Source organism: Juglans regia, chromosome 4, assembly GCF_001411555.2.
Source record: "Juglans regia cultivar Chandler chromosome 4, Walnut 2.0, whole genome shotgun sequence".
Lineage (NCBI taxonomy): Eukaryota > Viridiplantae > Streptophyta > Magnoliopsida > Fagales > Juglandaceae > Juglans > Juglans regia.
Genome location: NC_049904.1, coordinates 3,912,014 through 3,933,864, shown reverse-complemented (window position 1 = coordinate 3,933,864; position 21,851 = coordinate 3,912,014). Strand labels below are relative to the sequence as shown.

At 36.9% G+C, this 21,851-nt stretch overlaps 2 protein-coding genes across 3 annotated transcripts; one reads left to right on the top strand and one right to left on the bottom strand.

The window, feature by feature from the left end:
• The first annotated feature begins 6,391 nt into the window (after positions 1-6,391).
• LOC109006758 (type I inositol polyphosphate 5-phosphatase 8-like) lies at positions 6,392-13,789 on the top strand. Its single transcript, XM_035689124.1, has 11 exons — positions 6,392-6,433; positions 6,512-6,602; positions 6,740-6,820; positions 6,997-7,075; positions 7,163-7,270; positions 9,957-10,446; positions 10,982-11,178; positions 11,629-11,737; positions 11,893-12,041; positions 13,344-13,506; positions 13,666-13,789. The coding sequence occupies exons 1-11, from the start codon at positions 6,404-6,406 to the stop codon at positions 13,777-13,779; spliced, it is 1,611 nt and encodes a 536-aa protein (XP_035545017.1). The 5' UTR covers positions 6,392-6,403; the 3' UTR covers positions 13,780-13,789.
• A 4,636-nt stretch (positions 13,790-18,425) lies between these two features.
• Positions 18,426-21,605, bottom strand: LOC109006773 (ras-related protein RABE1c-like). Of its 2 annotated transcripts, XM_018986154.2 has the most exons (9): positions 21,503-21,605; positions 21,279-21,384; positions 20,302-20,374; positions 20,105-20,205; positions 19,559-19,624; positions 19,258-19,355; positions 19,121-19,183; positions 18,922-19,014; positions 18,426-18,745 (listed from the first exon to the last, which is right to left on the bottom strand). In XM_018986154.2, the coding sequence occupies exons 2-9, from the start codon at positions 21,349-21,351 to the stop codon at positions 18,662-18,664; spliced, it is 651 nt and encodes a 216-aa protein (XP_018841699.1). In that variant the 5' UTR covers positions 21,352-21,384; positions 21,503-21,605; the 3' UTR covers positions 18,426-18,661. The 2 variants fall into 2 exon arrangements, with proteins under 2 accessions (XP_018841699.1, XP_035545806.1); XM_035689913.1 differs by lacking the exon at positions 21,503-21,605 and having other exon boundaries at positions 21,279-21,472.
• Positions 21,606-21,851: the final 246 nt, after the last annotated feature.

Genomic DNA, 21,851 nt, shown 5'->3' with positions numbered 1-21,851 from the left:
CGTACAATGAGGCCATGGGAACTGAGGTGAATGACACGGGAAAATGGCCTCGAGAAGCACAATCAATGAAGGACTGCGCAGACGTGGGAAGCCACATCGAACATGTGGGGAGCATGGGCCAACGCACGGCCCAGAATGTTAGGAGACGCCTCCACCGAACCCAACCATCAGGAAGCTGGAGAAACTGTAGAAACCGAGGCGACACAAGCATTAGATGATGTGGGTAGGTGGCCTCGTGGAATCGGCATGTATTCGTGCATATGTGGGAAGCCACGATGGGTGCACAGGCCAATGAACGGCTCGAGATGTGGGGAAACGTTCTCACCAAATTCAACCATTAGGAAGTTGGAGAGACAATGGAAACCAAGGCGACGCAAACATTAAATGAAGTGGGTAGATGGCCTCGTGGAACCCAACCGACACGGATCTACGCAGACGTGGGAAGCCACGTCGGGCGCATATGGTGCACGAGCCAATGCACGGTGCGGGACATGGGAAAACGCCCCCTCCAAACCTAACCATCGAGAAGTTTGAAAGACAATGGAAGTCTAGGTACGTGCCCAAGGAAGGTGCGACAAGGATGTTTTGAATTCCCACCACATGTGTGTGCTTCAAATTCGGGGGGTACCGTGAGGGGAGTAATCCCCAGGGTTGGGCAAGGGGGAGTAGGCCCAGCCAACAAGGCCTAAACAGTTTCAAGGCCCGAGACAAGGGCTGGGCCGGACAAGGTTAGCCCGAGAGGGGAAGTAGTCAAGCAATACGCGCTGGCCAAAGGATGGAAGGCAGAATTATCTGACACCACTGTTGGCCGACATTTAGGGGGAGTCCCTGTTTTGGACCTTGGCATCTGGACGGGCCTAAAGGATGGATGCACCTAATCGTGGCCACGCTGCATTTAATGGGATGGAAACAGGCACGCCACGACAGGGAGCCACACCGCACTTAATGAATCCCTAGGCTGGGCACGACATGACGTGCCTCCTGGGGTGTCAGCAGGAGCCATGATCGTGCTGGCAGGTTTGTTGAGCAACAGGGAGATGGCAGGGGCACTCGGCCATAGTACAGAGCGGCACACCCCCTCTCTCAACCAGGGGAGGGGTTCAAACACTTTGACACTTCAATTCATAATCTTCATAAGAAAATCACATTGACTTTACCATCAGAGGTGTCCCCCACCACCCCAAAACTCTCATTTCTCTCTAGTAGCAGGTGGACGAACTAGGCCCCCATGAAGTTGCTCGGGCTTTGAAACACGACATCAACAATACTCAACAACCTTTTTAAATTGTTTTGCATTTTTTAAGCAAATTTAATATGTAGCATCAATTGAAAATGGTTGCAAATCGACAACGAAAGAGGCTTCCCCAAAACAAATTATTCAGCATCAACACTTTTTTTTTTTTTTTGGTTTTTACCCTTTTTAATGGTAACCTTAGAAGCTGTTTAGATAGTGAGATGAGATGATTTGAGATAGTTTTAGATGAAAGTTGAAAAATTGAATAAAATATTCTTAGAATATTATTTTTTATATTATTATTGTTTTAAAATTTGAAAAAATTGAGTTATTTATTATATTTTATGTGAAAATTTAAAAAAATTATAATCAAATGAGATGAGATGAATTGAGAGTGTTTATCGGTAAACAACTCCTTAATTAGCCCAATTGGGCTCCCACTGCATCATTATTTATGAGTGACATGATGAAAAATGAGTTTTAACGTACAGTCTAACAAAACGAGTTTAGTTTGCTGTGGTTGTAGTACGGTTATGGGCAATAGATCTCCCTATGAGAGTATTGGCAATGGCTAGTCATTGCCAAGTCCAAATTATGACTAAAACTTGAGGTTTTGGCTATTAGCCAAATTTTTTGGAGAAGTTATCCACATTGGGCTTGACATCCTAAAGTCAAAATAATAATATAATATTATATATTTTGATAATTTTTTTTTCATATTATGTAAATAAACTTCATATATTAATTAATAATTTCATTTTTACTTAAAACTATTGTTTCCCAACTATTTTCTTTCTCAACCTAATTATCCAACGTAATATAGCCTTGTTTACAAAAAACATTTCCTGGAAAATCTAGATATAATATAACCTTGTTTACTAATTAAAGTTTTAAAAAGAACTTAATAAAGCCATGAAGAAATTGTGGAGTAATCTCTCCAAGATAAAAACACTAACTATAGCACACACATTAAGAACGATATTTGTTCATTGTCAATAATTTCAAAATATAACACTTCCAGCAATGCAATCTAAACCAACATCAGAATCAAAATACAAAGAATTTCAGCAATGCAGTCCAACCCACCAATCCACAAAAATTTACAACATAAGCACCCATAGCCTATTCATCCATTTACAAGCTGTGTATCATCGATGTCAAACACAAAAACCAATTTATCCATTTCAACCAAAATAAACTATCCAGGTCTCATAAGGCAAAATAAAAACAAGTCACTTCAACTATGCATATACCTGATCTCATCCATAAAAATGTGACACATTAAGTTGCTACCCAGCCACATCTTTCTCCAGCTCACATTTGTCCAGCCAGTTACACACCTCTATAAGGTGTGGATGGAGATGGAGATGTACCTCCGGAATGGGAATTCCATGCCTAAAAAAATTTCCTCTGAATATTAAGGAAGTATTCTTGTTGCATGGTATTCATGCCAGCAAGATGCAATTTAATCATCTTCGTCTCGAACTTTTTCTTCTTTAGTTCAAATTCAGTACATCTATCGTGATCTACCTTTAACACAGCTATTCTCCGCTCTTCCATGCACCGGTGTCTATCTTCGATCATTCAAGCTAAGGCCATGTTGATCCCGACATCATAGCCTTCTCGAGACTTTCGCTTCCTCTCCCTTTCTTTTTCAACTTTTTTGACTAGAGGTCTCTCACAAAGAACCTCCACATTTTCCTCCACAGAGTCGCCCACAACTTGACTTTCCTGCTCCATAGCTGGATGTTTATCATGTGGCCTTCTCCTTATACCAAGGGTCATCATGTGTTGCTGTTATTTTGGTTGGTGTCTCAGAAGATACCGGTCGTGCTCCATTGTGAAGTTCGTCTTCTCTATCACTTTGTACATAAGTTTTGTCTTCTCAATCTACAAAGGTGAAGAGCTAATGTTTGGTCCTTCACCCAGGTCAACGAAAGGATGATGGCTAGAAAGAGAGAGAAAGGGACAACGAAATGAAAAAAATAGAAAAAAGAAGAGAAATCCATTGTCGGATGAAACTTTACGAGAGAAAGGGAGAGAAAGTTACTGTTGGGCTTGAGAGAAAGGGAGAGAAACAGTGGTGGTAAAAAAGAGAAAACGTGGTAAAATTTTACCATTGTTGATTATTTGTAAATAAAATATGGGTTGATGGATGAACAGTGCCTCTCCAAATTTGAAGAGACCTTTAGAATTACTGTAACTCAAAATCTAAACTAAACGTTTTTTACTAGTCCAATACAGGTCACAAGTCTAAAATTTATCTATATTTTAGATTTCACTGACATTTGATTAGTCCAATACCACTAATTTGAGACCTGGTTTCTTATAGTATTTTCTTTTCTTTTTTTCTTTTAAAATCATGTTTATTAATATTTTAGTATTGTATTTTTTATTATCTCATATTTTTTTAAAATATATTAAAAAATGCTTTAAAAAAAAATTACATAGTCGAATTTGATATCGACTACCGATGCCCTAACATCACCATATATGAAAACTAAAGTACTAGAAAATTATTGGATATTTTCACCATACGGAAAAACTGCATACTATTTGAAAAAGCCCCCTCAATTATTTCGTATTTCGAAAATACCTCTTAATTATTTGAAAAAGCCCCATCAATCTTTTCAATTTTACTAAAAAAAAACCCACCGTAAAGAACTTGAGTTTCAATCGTTTGTTTTGAAAAAACATCTCATCTCATCTCATCTCATCTAATCATTACAACTTTTTCAACTTTCAATACAAAATAAAATAAACAATTCAACTTTTTCAAATCCCAAAACAAAAATAATATTAAAAAATATACTCTAACAATATTTTATTCAACTTTTTAATTTTAATCTCATCTCATCTCATCTCATCTTTAAAAATAAACGAGGGTCTTCAAGTGAAGACTGCATGTGCAGGCACATTATTAAATGATAGAAAACATTATTTTAGGAGGGATAATTTTATAATTTTAAAAAATTTTAAAATTAAAATAATCTAGGCCTGCACATGCAGTCTCTAAGTAAAGACTGTACCTAATATTGCTCTAATTTTTCTTTTGATTTGCAAATTAGAGGACCAACAACTTTTTTTTCCTTTTACGAGGAACTCCCCCACATTAATTTGTTCTGCATTTTGCTCTCTTGCTACGTCAACCAAAAGAGGGTTACAGAAACACATCCCGCAAAAGTGTGCCTTTTCAATATCACTCGGATGCTTCGATCCTTCTCTGTAAATTCTTCTTCCCATCTCCGTACGTCACTTGTCGATTCGCGTAAGTCCATGCGAATCGCTGTATTTTTTCCCGGTCAACTTATTCTGGGTTTGTTTGACGTTAACATCTTTGTGTAATTATTGCTGCTTTTTGCCAGTCTTGATTGTATCTTTATTTCCCACTAAAGTTTCTTAAATTCATCCCTAATTAGCACTGTCGTTGACCCCCTGTTCCGGAAAAACATTATGCTACGTTCGTTATTTCTCTGTTTCATTGTCCCGCTTTTCTTTTATGAACTATGTCCTTTCTCCTTTTTCTTTGATCTTTGTGAATGGCTTTCCTTTTCATTTTCGTACAGGCTCGTTTGGATGTTAAAAAAATTTCAGCTCAGTTCAATTGTAGATATAAATCCAACATCTAAACACACTTGAGTCTTTTGAATGGTATCCAAACTGCTTCCACTTGAGATTTCGTGGGACCCACTGACAAAATATAGAAAAAAAAAGTTGAATTTTCTCTCAACGTTTTCTTCAAAAAAGTAATGGGACCTACTGACATTCTCTCTATTTGTCTTTCTATTTTTTTTAATTTGTGAGACTCATTGACTCTCTCTCTATTTCTCTTCTCTGCAGACCAAAAAGCATTTCGGCTCTCAAGCGGGAGACAAATTTCTCCAACTTGATTCTCGAGCAGCTGAGAGCCCGCTCGAGTGGGAGAGACAACGCTAAATTGAGCGAAGTTTAATTTGTTGGCGATTTAAAAAAAAATCTACAATACATGTATTTTTTACTGTTAATTAAATAATATATAAATAAATAATGGAATAAAATGTGGACATGATACCGTTGTAATTTTTTTAATAATTATTTTGTTTTGTTTTTATTTTATTGTAATTTTTTTTACCCGAAAAAATTGATTGATTTATATTATTTATTAATAAAAGATTTAATAAATTAATTATTCAATCATTATAATAACTTTGTAATTGTTGTTGGACTTCATGCAATTTTTAATTTCTTATAAATAATATTAAATTAATATTAATATTTAAATATATTTAAATATATCTTAAATAGATTTTACAGAATTCATTCAACCATCTCGTTTCACTATTATTTATAATTATTTATAAACAACTGAAGTAGCTCGGCTCAACATCAGCCTTTAATGGTTGTTACTCTGTTTCGTTTACACCCAGACTGGTTAACCAACATCATCAAGATCTCAGTCTTTTTGTTGCGTATATCTCACTTCGAATCCATTATCTCTGAAATGGTTAAATAAACATCGGCATTTTGATCTGCTTTCTGTTTCTTTTAGGTTTTCAATGTCCTAGTTTCATATACTTGTTGCTTGACAGTAGGTAATTTCTGTGTGTCGAAGAAACTCGAAAAGGTGATCTTTTTTTCCGAAATTTTTTCCTTGGCAAAGATCTTAAAAGGAAGGAAAAATCCCCCCTTCTTTTGGTAGTTTAATCCTTCATCTTTCGCTCTGTAAAGGGGCAAAACTGATGCTTGTCAAGAAAAACCTCCCCCGCCAAAAAGATGAACCTGGCGACTTCTCTCTCTTTCTTCTATATTATATTCAGAACATTTCTTTTCTATTTTTCTTTTTTTTCCCCTTTCTTATCACTCTCAGAAGCTGTCTCCGTTTTCCCTGCAACTGGGTCTTTTATATTGCCGTTTATCTAAATATTACGTGTTTTCTATTACCCGAAAAAATCTCAATAAAAATATGTTTTTGCAACCCCTCTTGGTGTTTGATTAGTCACCCATTTTGTTTTTAATGGAGACTTCCAGTATTCAATTGATTTCTTCGCGAAAATATCTTGTCTTATAAATCCTGGATTTGTTCTAATCTACATTGGAATCACTTCCTCGTTTCAGAGACTATTTATTTGATTGAGGGCTGATTTTGATTCGGTTTCAGTCACACTGAATCAGCGATCGCACGGTGGCGCAATGAGAACTGAACGTAGCCGGATCTCCGAGGTACGGAATTGATCTCTTTCTATGACATCGTTTTGCCGGCGATATATCGGCATACTAAAACAGGAAAATGTTTTACAGCAGTCTTGGTGGCCGAAAATCGTCGTGAGAAAATGGCTGAATATACAGAGCAGAGGGGAAGAGTTTCACGCCGATTATTATTCGATAAAAGGTAACTCGATTTCGAGTTTCCGAGTAAATATATATATATATATACAAACTTTTTTATTTTTTATGTTTTCGCAAACGTCTACGATTCATATGCGCCATGTTTCTGGTTTCGGATTAAGAAGTTGTTTGTCGATTCAGATAAAACGGAGATGAGGAGGAGGAGGAGTAGCTGCTGCTCGGACCAGGACTGCTGCGTCGTCGTTCCGAACGATTTTCCAGGTATTTTACTGTGCAGTGGCACTTTTTATCATTTCGTGCTGCTGGGGTCTTTTACAGAGCCATCAATGACTGGATTAATATGATTGGACATGGGGAAAGGGGTATGACTTGTGGATCATCGGGATAGACTTCAAAGGGCCCCCCTTGATTCTCTCTTTAATACTTTATTTTGTTAGAAGTCTGGTTGATGGGAGCAAACAATGGACCAGGATTTGAGCCGGAAGTAGCAGCTGCCACAGAACCAGTAAACCTCAGGTAAAGGAGAAATTAATGTTGGATTAGATCTATCTGGGTACCATGATGTCTTGGGAATAATGAATTGGAATTGTTGGGATTGTGTAGGATGTTTGTGGGAACATGGAATGTAGGAGGGAAATCGCCACAAGAGGAGTTGAACTTGAGAGATTGGCTGAGGTCCACCCCATCAGCAGCTGACATCTACGTTATTGGGTAATGCAATTTTTGCTTTTGTCTTTTTTTAACTATAACAAGACAGACAGACATAAGCCAAGGATCTAATCATATCATTTGCTAGTTTTGTGTTCTGCCATCCCATAGGGCACTGCTTAGAGAACAGTCTTCTATCTTTTCCCATAAATTTCCTCGCCCTGCACTGCCAGTATTGGCATCTTGCGTATTCATAAAGAGTACTGATGTGGGTTTCAAATTAGAGATTCAAAAAGTGTTTCGAAAAGAGTATTTTTTTAAAAAAAATTAAATAAATAGAATTTAAATGTATTAATATTTTTTTTTATAAAAAAATATTCATAACACGTAAGTTTTAATTTAAAAAAAAAAAATGGTGCAATCTGGAACTTGGGTTCTAGGCTCCAGGTTTTTAAAAATCGATTTCAATCTAGGTTCTGACCTAGATTTGACTCGGGTTAACCTGGCCGGAATCCAGATAAACAGTTCGACCAAACAGAGTTCTCTAGTTGCTTTAAGGTTTGTTTAAAAGTACAACTGTTCTAAGATATTTTCAAACTATTTTATTACTATTAATAAATAATTCATTATTATTTTCATTACTATTCATAAATCACTTGAGATACTCGGCTTTGTTTAGATTCAAAAACATTTTCAAATCATTTCATTTCAACTAATCATTACAACTTTTTAACTTTTAAACAAAATATAATAAACAATTCAATTTTTTTAAATTATAAAATAAAAATTATATTAAAAAATTATATTCTAATAATATTTTATTTAACTTTCAACTTTCATCTCATCTTATCTCAACTCAACTCACTATCCAAACATTTCCTTAATATCCAAATGGAACCTTAATTTTTAGAGATATACTTGGACTATAAAATTATAAAAAAAAAAAATTACAAAATGAGGTGATTTATTATAATACACTAATTGTAAAAGAGCAGTGCTACAACCACTGGGACGAGTGTAGCACGAGACGGGTCCTGATAAGGGCAAAAAAGTTTTCTTTTTTTCATTCATTTTTTATACCCTTGAATATTAAAAAATACATTCACAACATCATTAAAAAATACTTTATTAATCACTAAGTTAAAAAAACAAATTGTCAGGACCCAACTGTCAATGAGAGTACCATTTTTCATTGTAAAATACTGATTATTATAAAAAATATCAACATAACAGATAAGTACTTTAATTTATAAATTTAACAGAGACTTTTGTATATCTAGCAATTTTTAAACAAGATCATTAGATCACTAGTAGTGGACTCAACAAAATTATATTTTAACCAAGGTTTAACTAAATTACATAAAAACTCAATTGTAGTGAACTCAACAAAACTATAGTAATTTTAACTTTGGTCATTTTCACTGGCCAAATCTGGCCAGCCCCTCTTGCTGTCCAAATATTGTTTTGGCATAACAAGTTCATCTTTCCCGCGTGCTATTCATTTCGCACGATCCACAACACAGAAAAGCTATATTTGTCTCAAAAGCACGATCTCCTTTCACCCAAATACCACGATCTCACGCTATCGAGGTTCTCTGCAACTTCTCTCTGTCGAAATCTCACACCCAAATCCCAAATTGTCGTCTCCCAAAATCCAGTACGTGTGCTTTTCTGCAACTTCTCTCCATCGAAGTTGTCTTCGTCGACTTTTCTACAATTTCTTCTCCGTCGAGTTCTTCCTCTTGTAACAATTTCATTAATTTCATTAGCAACTCTGAGGTTATGGTCTGATTGGTTATTTCTTCTCCGTCGAGTTCTTCTCCCATTGGGAATGTTTTCAGAATTCAAAAAACTTGAGCCCAAGATTGAGCAGCTTTGACTGTTTATGCACACGTACTGAACTGAGGTCTAGCATTCATATGTTTTCTGAATTCTAGACCTCAGTTCATTTCTTCTCCGTCGAGTTCTGTTGTTAATGAGATGATTAATTGATTCATAAATTCTGTCTATGGCCTTTAGACTCAATCAATGGTGAACAGATTTTTTTTTTCTTTTTTTTTGTTGGTGGTAGAACAGAATTAAGATATATTTCAAGTTTAATTTTCTGAGTATAAAGAAATGGAAAATACATGCTCAAGGGGGAAAAAATGGCATATAAATAAGATGGAAAATATGAAAATTGCAAACACGAGATGGACACTCACGAAAGGATTGAAGATATGAGAATTTAGGGGCTGTTCCAATTTTCCTTATACAACTGGCAGGTGCAAATTTTCTCACACGTTTTCTCTACTCGTATTGTGCAGTTCCCTTGGTGGCCAGCAATTAGGTTCTTACCTGCTGCATTTCCTAGTTTCTGTTTCTTAAACATATTTAATCCTTTGCATTTCCCATGTTTTCCATCAAGGTTGTCCCGGCTATGTTGCCCATACTATTAATCTGAAACGCCTTAATTTTATGCATGCGGACAAGCCAAAATTTATTATTTTAGTACCATGGAAAACTTTGTAGTTTCCATCAGGGTTACTATTTTAATGTTTACTTTTTTTTTTAATAATAAATAAATATTTAAATTATAATTAAAATTAAAATAAATAAAAATATAAAAATTAATATTTTAATATAATATTAATAAATTTAAAGAATCTATTGTTTAATGTTCTTAAAAAGTAAGAAGTTAAATTTATAAAAATGAATTCTTCAACTAAATTTTGTTGGGTACCTGCTAATCCTCTTAGGTCGTTTTTAGGTTCCAAGAAATCGTCCCTCTAAATGCGGGGAACGTGTTGGGCGCAGAAGACTACGGTCCAGCTACAAAGTGGCTTTCCTTGATTCGACAAGTTTTAAATGACACCCAGAATGACCCCGATCTTTCCCAATGTAACAACAATGGCTCAGGCGCGGAGCATCCGCCGCAAGGTGACCAGCGTGTGAGCTTGAAACCAAGACTCAGCTTCTCAGACTTGCTTTCCTTAGAAGACGAACTTGGTAAAGAGGACTTCCATAAAATGGTGAACTCAAATTCGAATGGAAGGTATGGGGAGGGTCTCTTACCTTCCTCAACTTTCAGGTCGGGGAGACGAAACAGTCCCCCTCAGCGACGTTACTGTCTGGCGGCGAGCAAGCAGATGGTTGGAATCTTCTTGTGCGTGTGGGTTCGAACGGACCTTTACAAGCACGTTCGAAACATGAAGGTCTCCTGCGTCGGCAGAGGCCTTATGGGATATCTTGGGAACAAGGTTAGCTATTTAAATTCTTTTTCATCTACCTATCCAGAGTCAGACAGACATTTATGACAGACGTAAGAATTTGAGAACTTCAATTGAAAGTGAAATATGCATTAAGTGGGTTTTTGAGTTATTGATTTCTACTCGACATACTCGGGTAGGCTTTTCAGACAGGCTTTAATATGATTATGGTTTAAATGGAAGTGATGGTTTATAACCATTACGTATGAGCTAGCTAGCTGCTTTATCTTAAAGAAGCTATTTTTTTTTTTTCATTCTCAATGCCTGCATCGCACGTAAACCAACCACTCTATTAGAAGGATAAGATCAAGATGCGAGCACGACAATCGTGATAAAGAAGCCATTTGTTAGTGAACAGGAGTGAGGAATGTCGCAAGTAATTCTAGACTTGTGAGAAGTCGGCAAAATCTTTGAGTGGAAATTATATAATGTTTCAATTTATATTGAAATCTCATAAAGTTGTTTGATTGTCATTTCTACAGACTGTCCTTTTGATATCCTTATTCTTATTTTTTGTTGTTAATAGGGCTCAATATCAATCAGCATGACATTGTACCAAACGACATTTTGCTTTGTGTGCACCCACTTGACCTCCGGGGAGAAAGATGGTGACGAGATCAGAAGAAATTCAGACGTTGCAGAAATTTTGAAGAAAACAAGGTTTCTCCATTCAGCTAGTGGTCCCGAAGAACTACTTCCTCCTGATACAATATTGGAGCATGAGTAAGTCCATTTTCATATAGTTATATATCTATCTAATTACCTATATATATATATATATATATATATGTGAGAACTGCTACAGACACAAAAATATTACACAAAAGTAAATTCACAAACTGGCATGATTTCATGTGATCCTTTAGGTTAAAGTAATTTTACAATCTGATGCACTGCATCAAGCCACGTTAATTTGTAAATTTACGTTTGTGTAATCCTATTGTGGTTAAAATATTTCTCTCTCTATATATATATATATGTGTGTGATTACCTTTTTGGCCAAGGTCTATTCTTCGCTTTTCCGGTCTTTTTCAACAGTTTTGAATGACTGAAAATAAATTATCTGGCTGATGACTTTCTTAGAGGCAAAATTTTCATGCATGAGTTGCTGCCCTCTTTCCCTATAAAATATCTTTCAAAACATTTGACTGTCATTTTTTGTTTTCTATTCAGCAAGATTATTTGGCTTGGGGATTTGAATTATCGGCTTGCAGCTGGTTGTGGTGACACCCATGAGCTATTAGAGAATCATGATTGGCAAGCACTTCTAGAGAAGGATCAGGTGAGTTAGTGTGCTAGCTGAATATTCTTGACCATATTTTCCCTAGGCTCTCCATTTGACTTTGGAATTTACCCTCAAAGACCAACATATATTACCATTACAAAGCCTGTTTTTGACCAAATCTAACGTAAGTGGTGATTAAATTATGTTGGCAGCTAGGGATGGAACAGAGAGCTGGTCGAGTATTTAAAGGGTGGGAAGAAGGGAGGATATATTTTGCTCCAACTTACAAGTACCTCCCCAATTCTAACAGTTATGGTGTCCAAACATCTGACTCTAAAGAGAAACGACGCACTCCTGCCTGGTAAAATCCCAAACCTTCGTTTCTCCTTGTCTCCTCCTCTTTGCTAGGAAGTTTTCTATATATAGATATATATATATATATATATCAGTTCTTCTATATACAGTCGGTAGATACAACTGGCGTGCAGTCGTTCATGTCACATCAAATTTAAAATGAATTTTTCCTCTCTCATTAGCTCGATCTCCCTCTCATAAGCTCGATCTTTCTCTCTCATCGGCTCCATCAGCTCGGTCTCTCTCTCATCAAGTGTCTCCACGTCAACCACGTTTACACCAAGCGCTTGCAACAAGCGTTTTTCTATATATATATATATATATATTCCTGTATTACAGTCAACACTTCCCTTTTTTTTTTCCCTCCCTTCTCTTTACTATGGGCTTTGTTGAATCTGTCAGAAAAAGGAGAAAAAACAAAAACAAAGAAGAACAAAACAAGACACTTTAAGACCGGCAATCGATCGATCGGCATAGCCGTGTGAATTAAGCTGCCTTAATTAATTGATATCGTTAGATATTCTTGTGCTACGGTCACTTCACTCAACTGCACAGTTTTGGTTGACTTCAGCTGCCGTCAGTAGTGTTGTATATAACTCTAGCGGTTGTCTTGTAGTATTTGGCTGTTATTGCGTGACGTTGTTTACACATTTCATTTATCAAAACTGAATTAGTCAAACATAATACAATTAATACAAACTTCTGAGAGGCATTATTTGCTTCATGAATATTATTATCTACAAGTGGATGGGAGAGAGATTTTTTTTTCCTTCTTGGCTAGGCCACTACTGCTCTTAGATGTGAGGTAGATATTTGAATATCTTTTAAGTACAGTTCTATCCATTGAGAGAAGACAAGCAATAGGAATGAGAGAGAGATTTTTATTAAATATTTTATGTTATCAATCTGTACCATTTTTCAAAACCAATCACCGTCGCATAAGATGCCTTCATTCACTATATTTGCAATTTAGTATCGATTATAACTATTACTAACCTCATGCAAGTTGAACTTTAGTTTAATAAATTAGTTAGAATGTGCATTTTTGTCTTAGAAAATTTCTATTTGCAGTCTTGAATGAGAGAGTGCATGTGCATTAATGAATGGGGTAAAAGGGAAAAAAACTTCATTTTAAAAATGACATTATTATAATTTTAAAATTTTTTTAAACATAGCTGAATGCAGTCTCCAAAGTAGACTAACTCTTTGTCTTATGAAGAACTTAATCACTTGGTTTTATTCTATCCAATCAGTAAGATTAGAAAGATTGATACCTATTTTGATGCTTGGTCTGTTTGGATCTTGACAGGTGTGACAGGATTTTGTGGAAGGGGGAAGGGCTAAAACAAATCCTGTATTTGAGAGGGGAGTCCAGATTTTCAGACCACAGACCCGTCTATTCACTGTTCTCAGTTGAAGTTGACACTGCAAACACTACAAAAAAATTGTTTAATTGTAGTCAGCAATTTCATGCGAAAATGACTATTTCTTACTGAAATGAGTCTATTTTCTTCGTAACTAATCATTCTCGTCTCAGATTTTTCGTCGTAAATATTCGTTTTTCTTATAGTGAAACATAAGCAAGGAAACCGGCACAGCACCCACGTCCACCAAGTTCTGCATGAACAAAACTATCAGCAAATGCTGTCTTGTCATCATCGTGTGCGGCCAAAATCCAAGCCGAAGAACTTTTGCTATATCCCCGTACACAATGCTGCGTGGACACTGCCTCGTCCAGGTTTTGAGTTAACTCTAATCACAGGCCACAGACATTAGAAAGTGTGTAGTTTGATCTGAAACCACTGACTTCGACAGACAACCTCGAAGACTGACAAGCATCCGACGTCTGACAACCGCTGGTGTTCGGAACACCATTTTAAGTCTGACAACCGTTGATGTTTATGGTGAAAGTATAAATAGGGAAAGTTTTTATAAGTGGCTGGATCTCTGGGCTCTAGTCATGCGTGCTTATATTTTTTTTTTTTGAAGCCGATGATTTGATTAAAAGCCCATAAGGTTCAGTGTTTTTACAGAATTTAGTTCAGCTTTTGCAGAAGAGTGGTTTCCTTTGTTTGTTTTTATCTTTTGTAGTGAGAAGGTAGAGAGACAGAGAGAGAGTTAAAGTTGGAGCTGTACGTACAGTAAAAGCTAAAAGGTCGATGCATGCATGGGTTTTATGGCTTTCAAAATTTTCTGAATGATTAAATTTAGAGTACGTATTATGCATCTACCATACCAAGACTACCAACATGATAATTCGATTTTTCGTCTGTTCATAATTGTATCAGATGATGGATTGCATCCCAGCAGTGGGATTGGGCGACAAACGCCACGACCTAGAGTCCTCGACTCTAGAGGGGATAGGCCACGGACCATCCTCTTGCAGAGTAGGTCATGGCCACGCCCCAATGTGCGGCGAATTGAAGTGTAATATCCTCTACCCTACGCCGATTGGATTCAACATGGAGGCCTGCTCTGCAACCTACAAATTACTTCCCGAGTTTAAACATGTAATTTTTCTTTCAAGTACTCCCAACTTCAATGGATTGCAATGTCATCGCCAATTAAAACGTGTCAAGTGTTGTAACAAATAAGGCACCACTAAGTTGATCGGGTTATGGCGGCCACCACCATAGTTGGGAGGGAGAAGGATTTCTGGCCTAGTTCGGTTCCAAGTTATGAAGGAAGGATACAGGGTTTAACGATAAGAGGGTGTACATGCATGCCTTTTCCTTCTGAAACCGATGGGAAGTTCTAAATTTCTATGGAGGGTGTTTTAGCTCATGTGTTATGCCTCTTCCTGACTGAATTTATTTTCGGTTCTTTTCCTCCTTGTTTCCAAGAACCAAAGGGTGATGTTACCATCACAACTTCATTGAAATAAGTTCAAAGGAACATCGAGGAAATAGGGGCGGGCAAAAATTCTGCCCTCCGACCTCCATCCGAGCTCCGACGAAGTCAGAGTTTGCATAATTCAGAGTCGAAGTCGGAGTTGGAGCCCATACGAGCTCCGAAATCTAAACTCCGACTGTTTTAAAAAGAAAAAAAACACATGAACAAAACGACTAGTGGAAAACCCCCTCCCCCCCCCCAACTTTCGCTCTGAAGCTTTCGCACAAGGAAGTTCACCTTCAACCGCCATCTGTCGTCACCTTCAACCGCCATCTGCGATTATGTCGTCACCAGAGTAATTGTAAGAATGATTTCTAACTTCCTCCTTCAATAGATTTGTTGTTCCTTCGTGTAATTATAAAATGTGATTAGTGACTCCCTTTGTGAAATGTGTATGATTTGTTGTTCATTTCAGCTTCTTTGTTGTTTTCATTTCAATGATTTTGATTTTTAGGTCGTTAAATTTAAGAATTGAGAGATTTAGATTTTGTAAAAATTGAAGTTTTTGTTCCAGATGAGGTTTGCTTGAGTGGCGCTCGAGTTTGGTTCGAGCGAACATCACACAGATTGTTCAATCGAGCCTTCGCTCGAGTGTGGCTCAAGCGAATATCACACAAATTGTTTGCACAAGGCCGTAGATCCTCATCTAGAGCAGCTACCTCCTGTGCAAGTAGTCGAGTCCCAATAGATCTAAAAGACGTAGATATGCTTAATGAGGAGGATGAGTTGATGAATGTTAAGGCCGATCCACCAGCACAACCTAGTAAAAAAAGGTCGTGCACATGGGAAAATTTTACCAAAGTTCCCAGTGATCATGAGAACCCAGAGGCTCAATGCCACTATTGTGGGCAACTATGCGGTTGTCATTTAAAGAAGTAAGGTATGTCAGTATTAATAGCACATCTTACGGGCTGTGAGTAGTATAAGATATATAAAGGGCTGGTAGCAATTGATCAGACAAAGCTGAGTTACGAGACTTCTATAGCTAGTGATGGCACACAGATTAAGAAGCTATCAATCCTTCAATACAGTGAGAAGATGTTGAGGATGTTCTTGCGAAGATAATCAATCCTGATGAGATGCCTTTTACCACGGTTAACAAGGTAGGCTTCCGCAAATTTCAGCATACTTTAGAGTCATGATTTCTCATGCCTTCACGGTATACTGTGATGCGCGACTGTTTGAATAGGCATGTCAACGAGAAGGCATCAATAAATGAAATATTTGTCGCCACTGGGCAGAGAATGTCATTTACCACTGATACATGGACCTCCATATAGAATGTGGGCTACATGTATATCACAATCCACTTCATTGATAGTGAGTGGATGCTGCAAAAGCGGATTATCGGGTTCAAAGAAATTGTTTATCACAGGGGTTCATCCATTGGCAAGGAGATGGATGACTGTGTAAATGATTGAGGGATCAGAAAAGTACTTTGTATCACGGTTGACAATGCCAGTACGAATGACATTGCCATTGATTAGTTCAAGCGGAATACGACGGTAAATGAGAATATCATTCGTGAGAACCAATTTATTCATGTTTGATGTTATGCCCATATCATCAACCTCATAGTTTCTGAGGGGTTCAAGGAGGTTACTGAATTCATTATTAAAGTTCAGAACTTAGTGAGATATGTGAGGGCTTCCTCCCAACGGCTCCGCCAGTTTAAGGCAATAGCCGAACAACTTGAGATCCCATCTTTTAGTATGTTGCAATTGGACGTTCCGACTCAATGAAATTCTACAAATATGATGTTGGATGTAGCGCAAAAGTACCAAACAACATTTGAGCAGATGGAGGTCGAGGATGAGGGCATAAGATATGCTTTGCTGGAGTCAGTTGTGGGGAGAATGGGACTCAGTGCATCGGACACAGTTGATTGGGCCAATGTCAGGTATTTTATTCAATTTTTGAAGTTATTTTATGACATGACTATGCTGATATCTGAGATAAAATATCTTACTACGAACATGTACTTCGAGGAGCTCTCGAGACTTTATGACCACTTGCAAGAGAGTTGTGCTGACAGTGTGGGTTTGTTGCATGCAATGATTATGAGGATGAAAATCAAATATAAAAAATATTGGGAGATGTAGAGAAGATATATTATTATTTGTTACTATGATCCTTGACCCCCAACGGTGATGAGGACGCTGAAAAGTTTATTCGATCACTTAAATCTGATATTGATTATTTATATAGCCATTACAACAGTAGTGATTAGTCTACAACAACAGTGATTAGTCTTCAACCGAAGGTGGTAACTCCTCTTGCCCGACCGGCTCGACATCTTCCTGGGATGACACACATGCACAAAGTTCAAATTTATTGCGGCTACGACGATATCATCAAAACCATGCATCGAGGAATATTATATAGTGTAAATATGAGATTGAGCATTACTTTCTGGAAGATGTCGAGACACCTAGTGATACATTCCAGACATTAACTTGGTGCAAGATGAATTCTGGCAAGTTTCCAATCATTTCTCGAATAGCTAGGGATGTACTAATAATTCTTATCACTACAGTTGTCTTTGAGTCATCGTTTAACACCAAAGATCGTATCTTGGATGCTTATCAAAATTCATTGTCTCCGACCACCATCGAGACTCTCGTTTGCACACAGAACTGGTTAACTTCAACGCTCATTAGAGTAGATATCGTTGATGCTAAGAGCTATAGGCTTGAAGCAGGTAACTTTATGATTTTAAATGATTGTTTACATAATTTTAATGTTTTCATTATTTAATTTATAATTTATATGATTTTGTAGGCCTAGCTGTGAACCCTAGACTAATTGTGGATGACTGAGAGTCTGAGACCGACGCACTATGGGATAATTATCATCATGCAAAACTCGTCAGAGTTAGAGGTGGAGGTGAGTTCATAATATCACTTAGAGTCTTGCTTGATGGTTTAGAAGTCTATAGTTAAATGACTAAAGAAAATATAGTACATCTGATCAATAAAAGTTAAAACTTCATGTAGAAAAATTAGAAATCGCTATCGACTCATCGAGTCATTGACTCAAATGCATGGATTGTCCAAGACTGATGCAGGACATTGGTCATTGTGGCTATTTCACATTTGAATGAAATATATGACATTATTAAATATTTTGGTACTGTAAATTTAAATTTATTGCTATTTATAGTTTTAAATTTATATTTATGGTTTGCAATTTGTAGTTAGATTTTTTTTAATTTTTTTTATACATTATTAAACATGGGTTTATATTGGACCAATAAGAGATTCAAAACCCACTTTCTGAGTAGGGCAACTGGGCTTGAGTAGGGCAATTAGGCCTGAAAAAGTCTAGTTGCTACTCCAATCGGAGCTCCGACTCCCATCCTCCGAGCTCCGACTCCAAGCGGAGTCGGAGTCAAAGGTCGGAGGTGGGCGCTCCGACTCCGTCGGAGTCAGAGCCCACCCCTACGAGTAAATACTAAAGAAAACAGGCAGGCAACTACTAATGAACTCTGAGCATCAGAATTACGATTGCCAATCGAATAACTGTTATTTAGATCTATCAAGCACAAGAAGAATACTTTCGATGGTAAATAAATAATATATAATTAAAATACGAAGATCTACCATTCACACCCAACTGAGCCGTGATCTTACGATAATAACAATACAAACCGAAGACATAGTTATATTGTTTTTCCAATCAAAATAGAAGCCCTGAAATTGTATCCTTGAGATCCCCATCTTCCACACGATTTGTTTAAGATCCACAGCAAGCTGATTTTTGTGCAGTTTGAGCAGCCCCTGATGCCGCATCCGGTTGGTTAATTTTAATCGTCTGCGGCTGAAAAGATCCAATAAGTAAAATTCCATTAGAACAAAATATTAGTTCATTTAGGTGTGAATTGTTGACAAAGGTACAGATAGTCATTCAAAATGAAAATAACATGGACATGCAAAGAAAACCCATTTGCATTTCATCTATTTTTCACCATTGCGACTTCAAAGTTCAAATTATACCTCAGCCCTTGAGTCAGTATCTGCCAGTCTTTGCTTAATATCCCTAGCTATTGAAAAGAAAACCTCTTCCACGTTTAAATTTGTCTTTGCACTCTGCCATTCACAGCTTTTTCAGGGGAAATAAAAGAAGAAAAAGAAAGGAACAAAAGACAAAACCAACTAGTTCGGTAAGTTTAACAAAGTGACAAATGTTACTCACTGTCTCAAAGAACTTGATTCCATATTCATCAGCAAGAGCTTGGCCCTTTGAGGTGGGAACAGCCTGAAAATAAGGTTTTTGTCAACTGAAAATCAATGCCAGTCAAGCAAACTAATAACAGTGAGAGGAGGACTGACCCTTTTGCTTTCATCCATATCAGCCTTGTTACCAACTAGTATCTTGTTGACATTGTCAGAAGCATGTTGTTCAATGTTACGAATCCAATTCCTAATGTCTGAATGTTAAACAAATTAGTTTAATTATCATTTAAAATGCCCACCATTAATTGAGGATAGGAAGCTCTGGAAGGATGTCAAGTATCAACACTACTGTCTAAAATTCAATGGAAAATAACTCATTCAATTTGAAATATACAAGCAGAAGAGGGACCAATATAATCAGGCATCTTCAGATATTGATAGTGAAGAAAGACATTACTGTTAAAAGATGACTCATCAGTGACATCATAAACAAGCAATATACCCATGGCTCCACGATAGTACGCTGCAGATGAAAGGAATGAAAGGAATAGTTAATCAACCTTCTAGCACTTAAAATCATGGCAGACAACACTCACATGATGTGATCAATAAAAAAAGGAAAGTATTTGTCGACTACAAAAAAGATCTGGCTTAAATCCATGCAAATATTATCTTTGAACAAAACATATCACAAAAATGCTAAATTTTTTTCAAAACATTATTATATATATGCAAACACAGCTCCTGCTGCAATGTTATCATAATACTATATTTGTACGTCAAAAACAAGTTTGAATACATGTGAAAAAAATTACAATTGTGAGCTTTGAGAATTTCCTTGTGCCAGCTTAGACATACAAAATAAAGTCATTCAAAACTTCTGATGACCCGCAAAAAAATGCAATATGAAACTGCACTACCCATAATGTGTTAAGACCATAAAAATAGCATCAGATTACATTCACAATCCTACCTGATATCATCTTTAATGCCAAATACTAACCAGTTGTAATTGTTCGAAACCGCTCTTGACCAGCAGTATCCCAAATTTGAAGTTTAATTCGTTTGCCATCAAGTTCTATGGTCCTTATCTTAAAATCAATTCTGTCAAAGAAAATCCAACCTAGTGACATCAGAATCCAATTACTGGGAAACAAAAAGAAAATTCTGCATATCTACAGGACTGAATAAAACACTTACCCAATGGTTGTAATAAAACTAGTGGTAAACGATCCATCCGAGAAACGCAAAAGAAGGCAACTCTTACCCACACCTGCCATGTCACATAAAAATGGTACAAGTATATTATCCAGGATCCTAACTTGAAATATTCAAGATATAAACGAGAGCCCTTCAATGACCATCTCCCTTTATTCCCACGTAAAAAGCTAAGTGGCTGACATTGAATATCTTAAACGGAGAACAAGAAATAGAAATGGAAGTCAACCCTAGAAAAAAAAAACGAGGATGCATGCAATGAGAAAAGATTCAAACAAAAATTTGGCCGTCCTCAGCACAGCAAGCATCGAAGTGGGTCGAAATAGTGAAATTCCGCAATCAACTGAATCTCAATAACAAAGTGCACAACAGAATTTTTGGCATTCTTGGGAAAACATGACAAATGTCATTCTTTTAATTATTTCCTAAGGGCAGACTCACATCAAAACCTATCCTCAATCCAACAGCGTCTGCACGCATCTCTCAAGCTCTAATTCTAACTTCTCAGTCACCCTTTTAATTACACTGCGCCGAAATCAAATAGTATAAAAATTTCCGCCAAAGGGGTACTTTGGAGTCGATACCAAACTCAGTTTTCGAAAGTGCATACTTAATAAACAGCCCATTGAACAAACAAATTACCTAGCTTACAATTAGCCTTCCCCAAATAATCAATCTGAAATGCATTTCACACTACATGTCAAGGTTCCATGTCCATTCCATTGAAATGTAAGATTAAGAAAAAGGACCACAATTGAAATGTAAGATTAAGATAAAAAGGACCGAAAATACATAGATGATAATTGTGCAACTTATCTCAAAAAAGGAGCAGATATCGAATCATACCTGAACGGAATCGTTTTTTTTTTTTTTCTCCCTCTTTTTAATATATGAAATCAAGATCACGCTCCAAATCAAGGAAATTATAGATTCCGAAGGATAGAAACGAAAGAGCGTACCGCTATCACCGATCAGGAGGAGCTTTATGAGGTAATCATAATCTGCTCGAGCTCTAGCAGGTGGAGCGGCCATTGAAAATTAGCACGAGGATTGGGAAAGCAAACCCTAGACAGAAATTATAGAATAAACAACGAGAAAAGTGAATAGGGGAAAAAAGAATTTAAAATTTGAAAAATAGAAAGGATAAAATGTGGAAAAAAAAGAAAAAAAAAAGGGTCAATACCGGAGGAACCAGGAAGGGGGAAGAGTGGGATCTAAGATACGAGGAAAAAGAGGAGGGAACGTCCCTGCTGCCACGTCAGCACCGGTCGGCCTGAAGATAAAATATCATAAACATATAGGGAAGGGAAATATAAAAATGAGGACGTTTGCATCATTGCATGCATGCCAAAAATTTCTTCTACGATCATGGTGATTTGGACGGACGGGTTCGTTAAGGAGATGTTTGGAAGGGATATTACTCCCTGTTTAGTGGCAGGCCTGAAAAGCCTCTAGGCCTGAGACAAGAGTATGTCTAACCCGACCTAGCCTTCAGCGAGGCATGATTGGGTAAGGACAGATGCAAGCAGAGC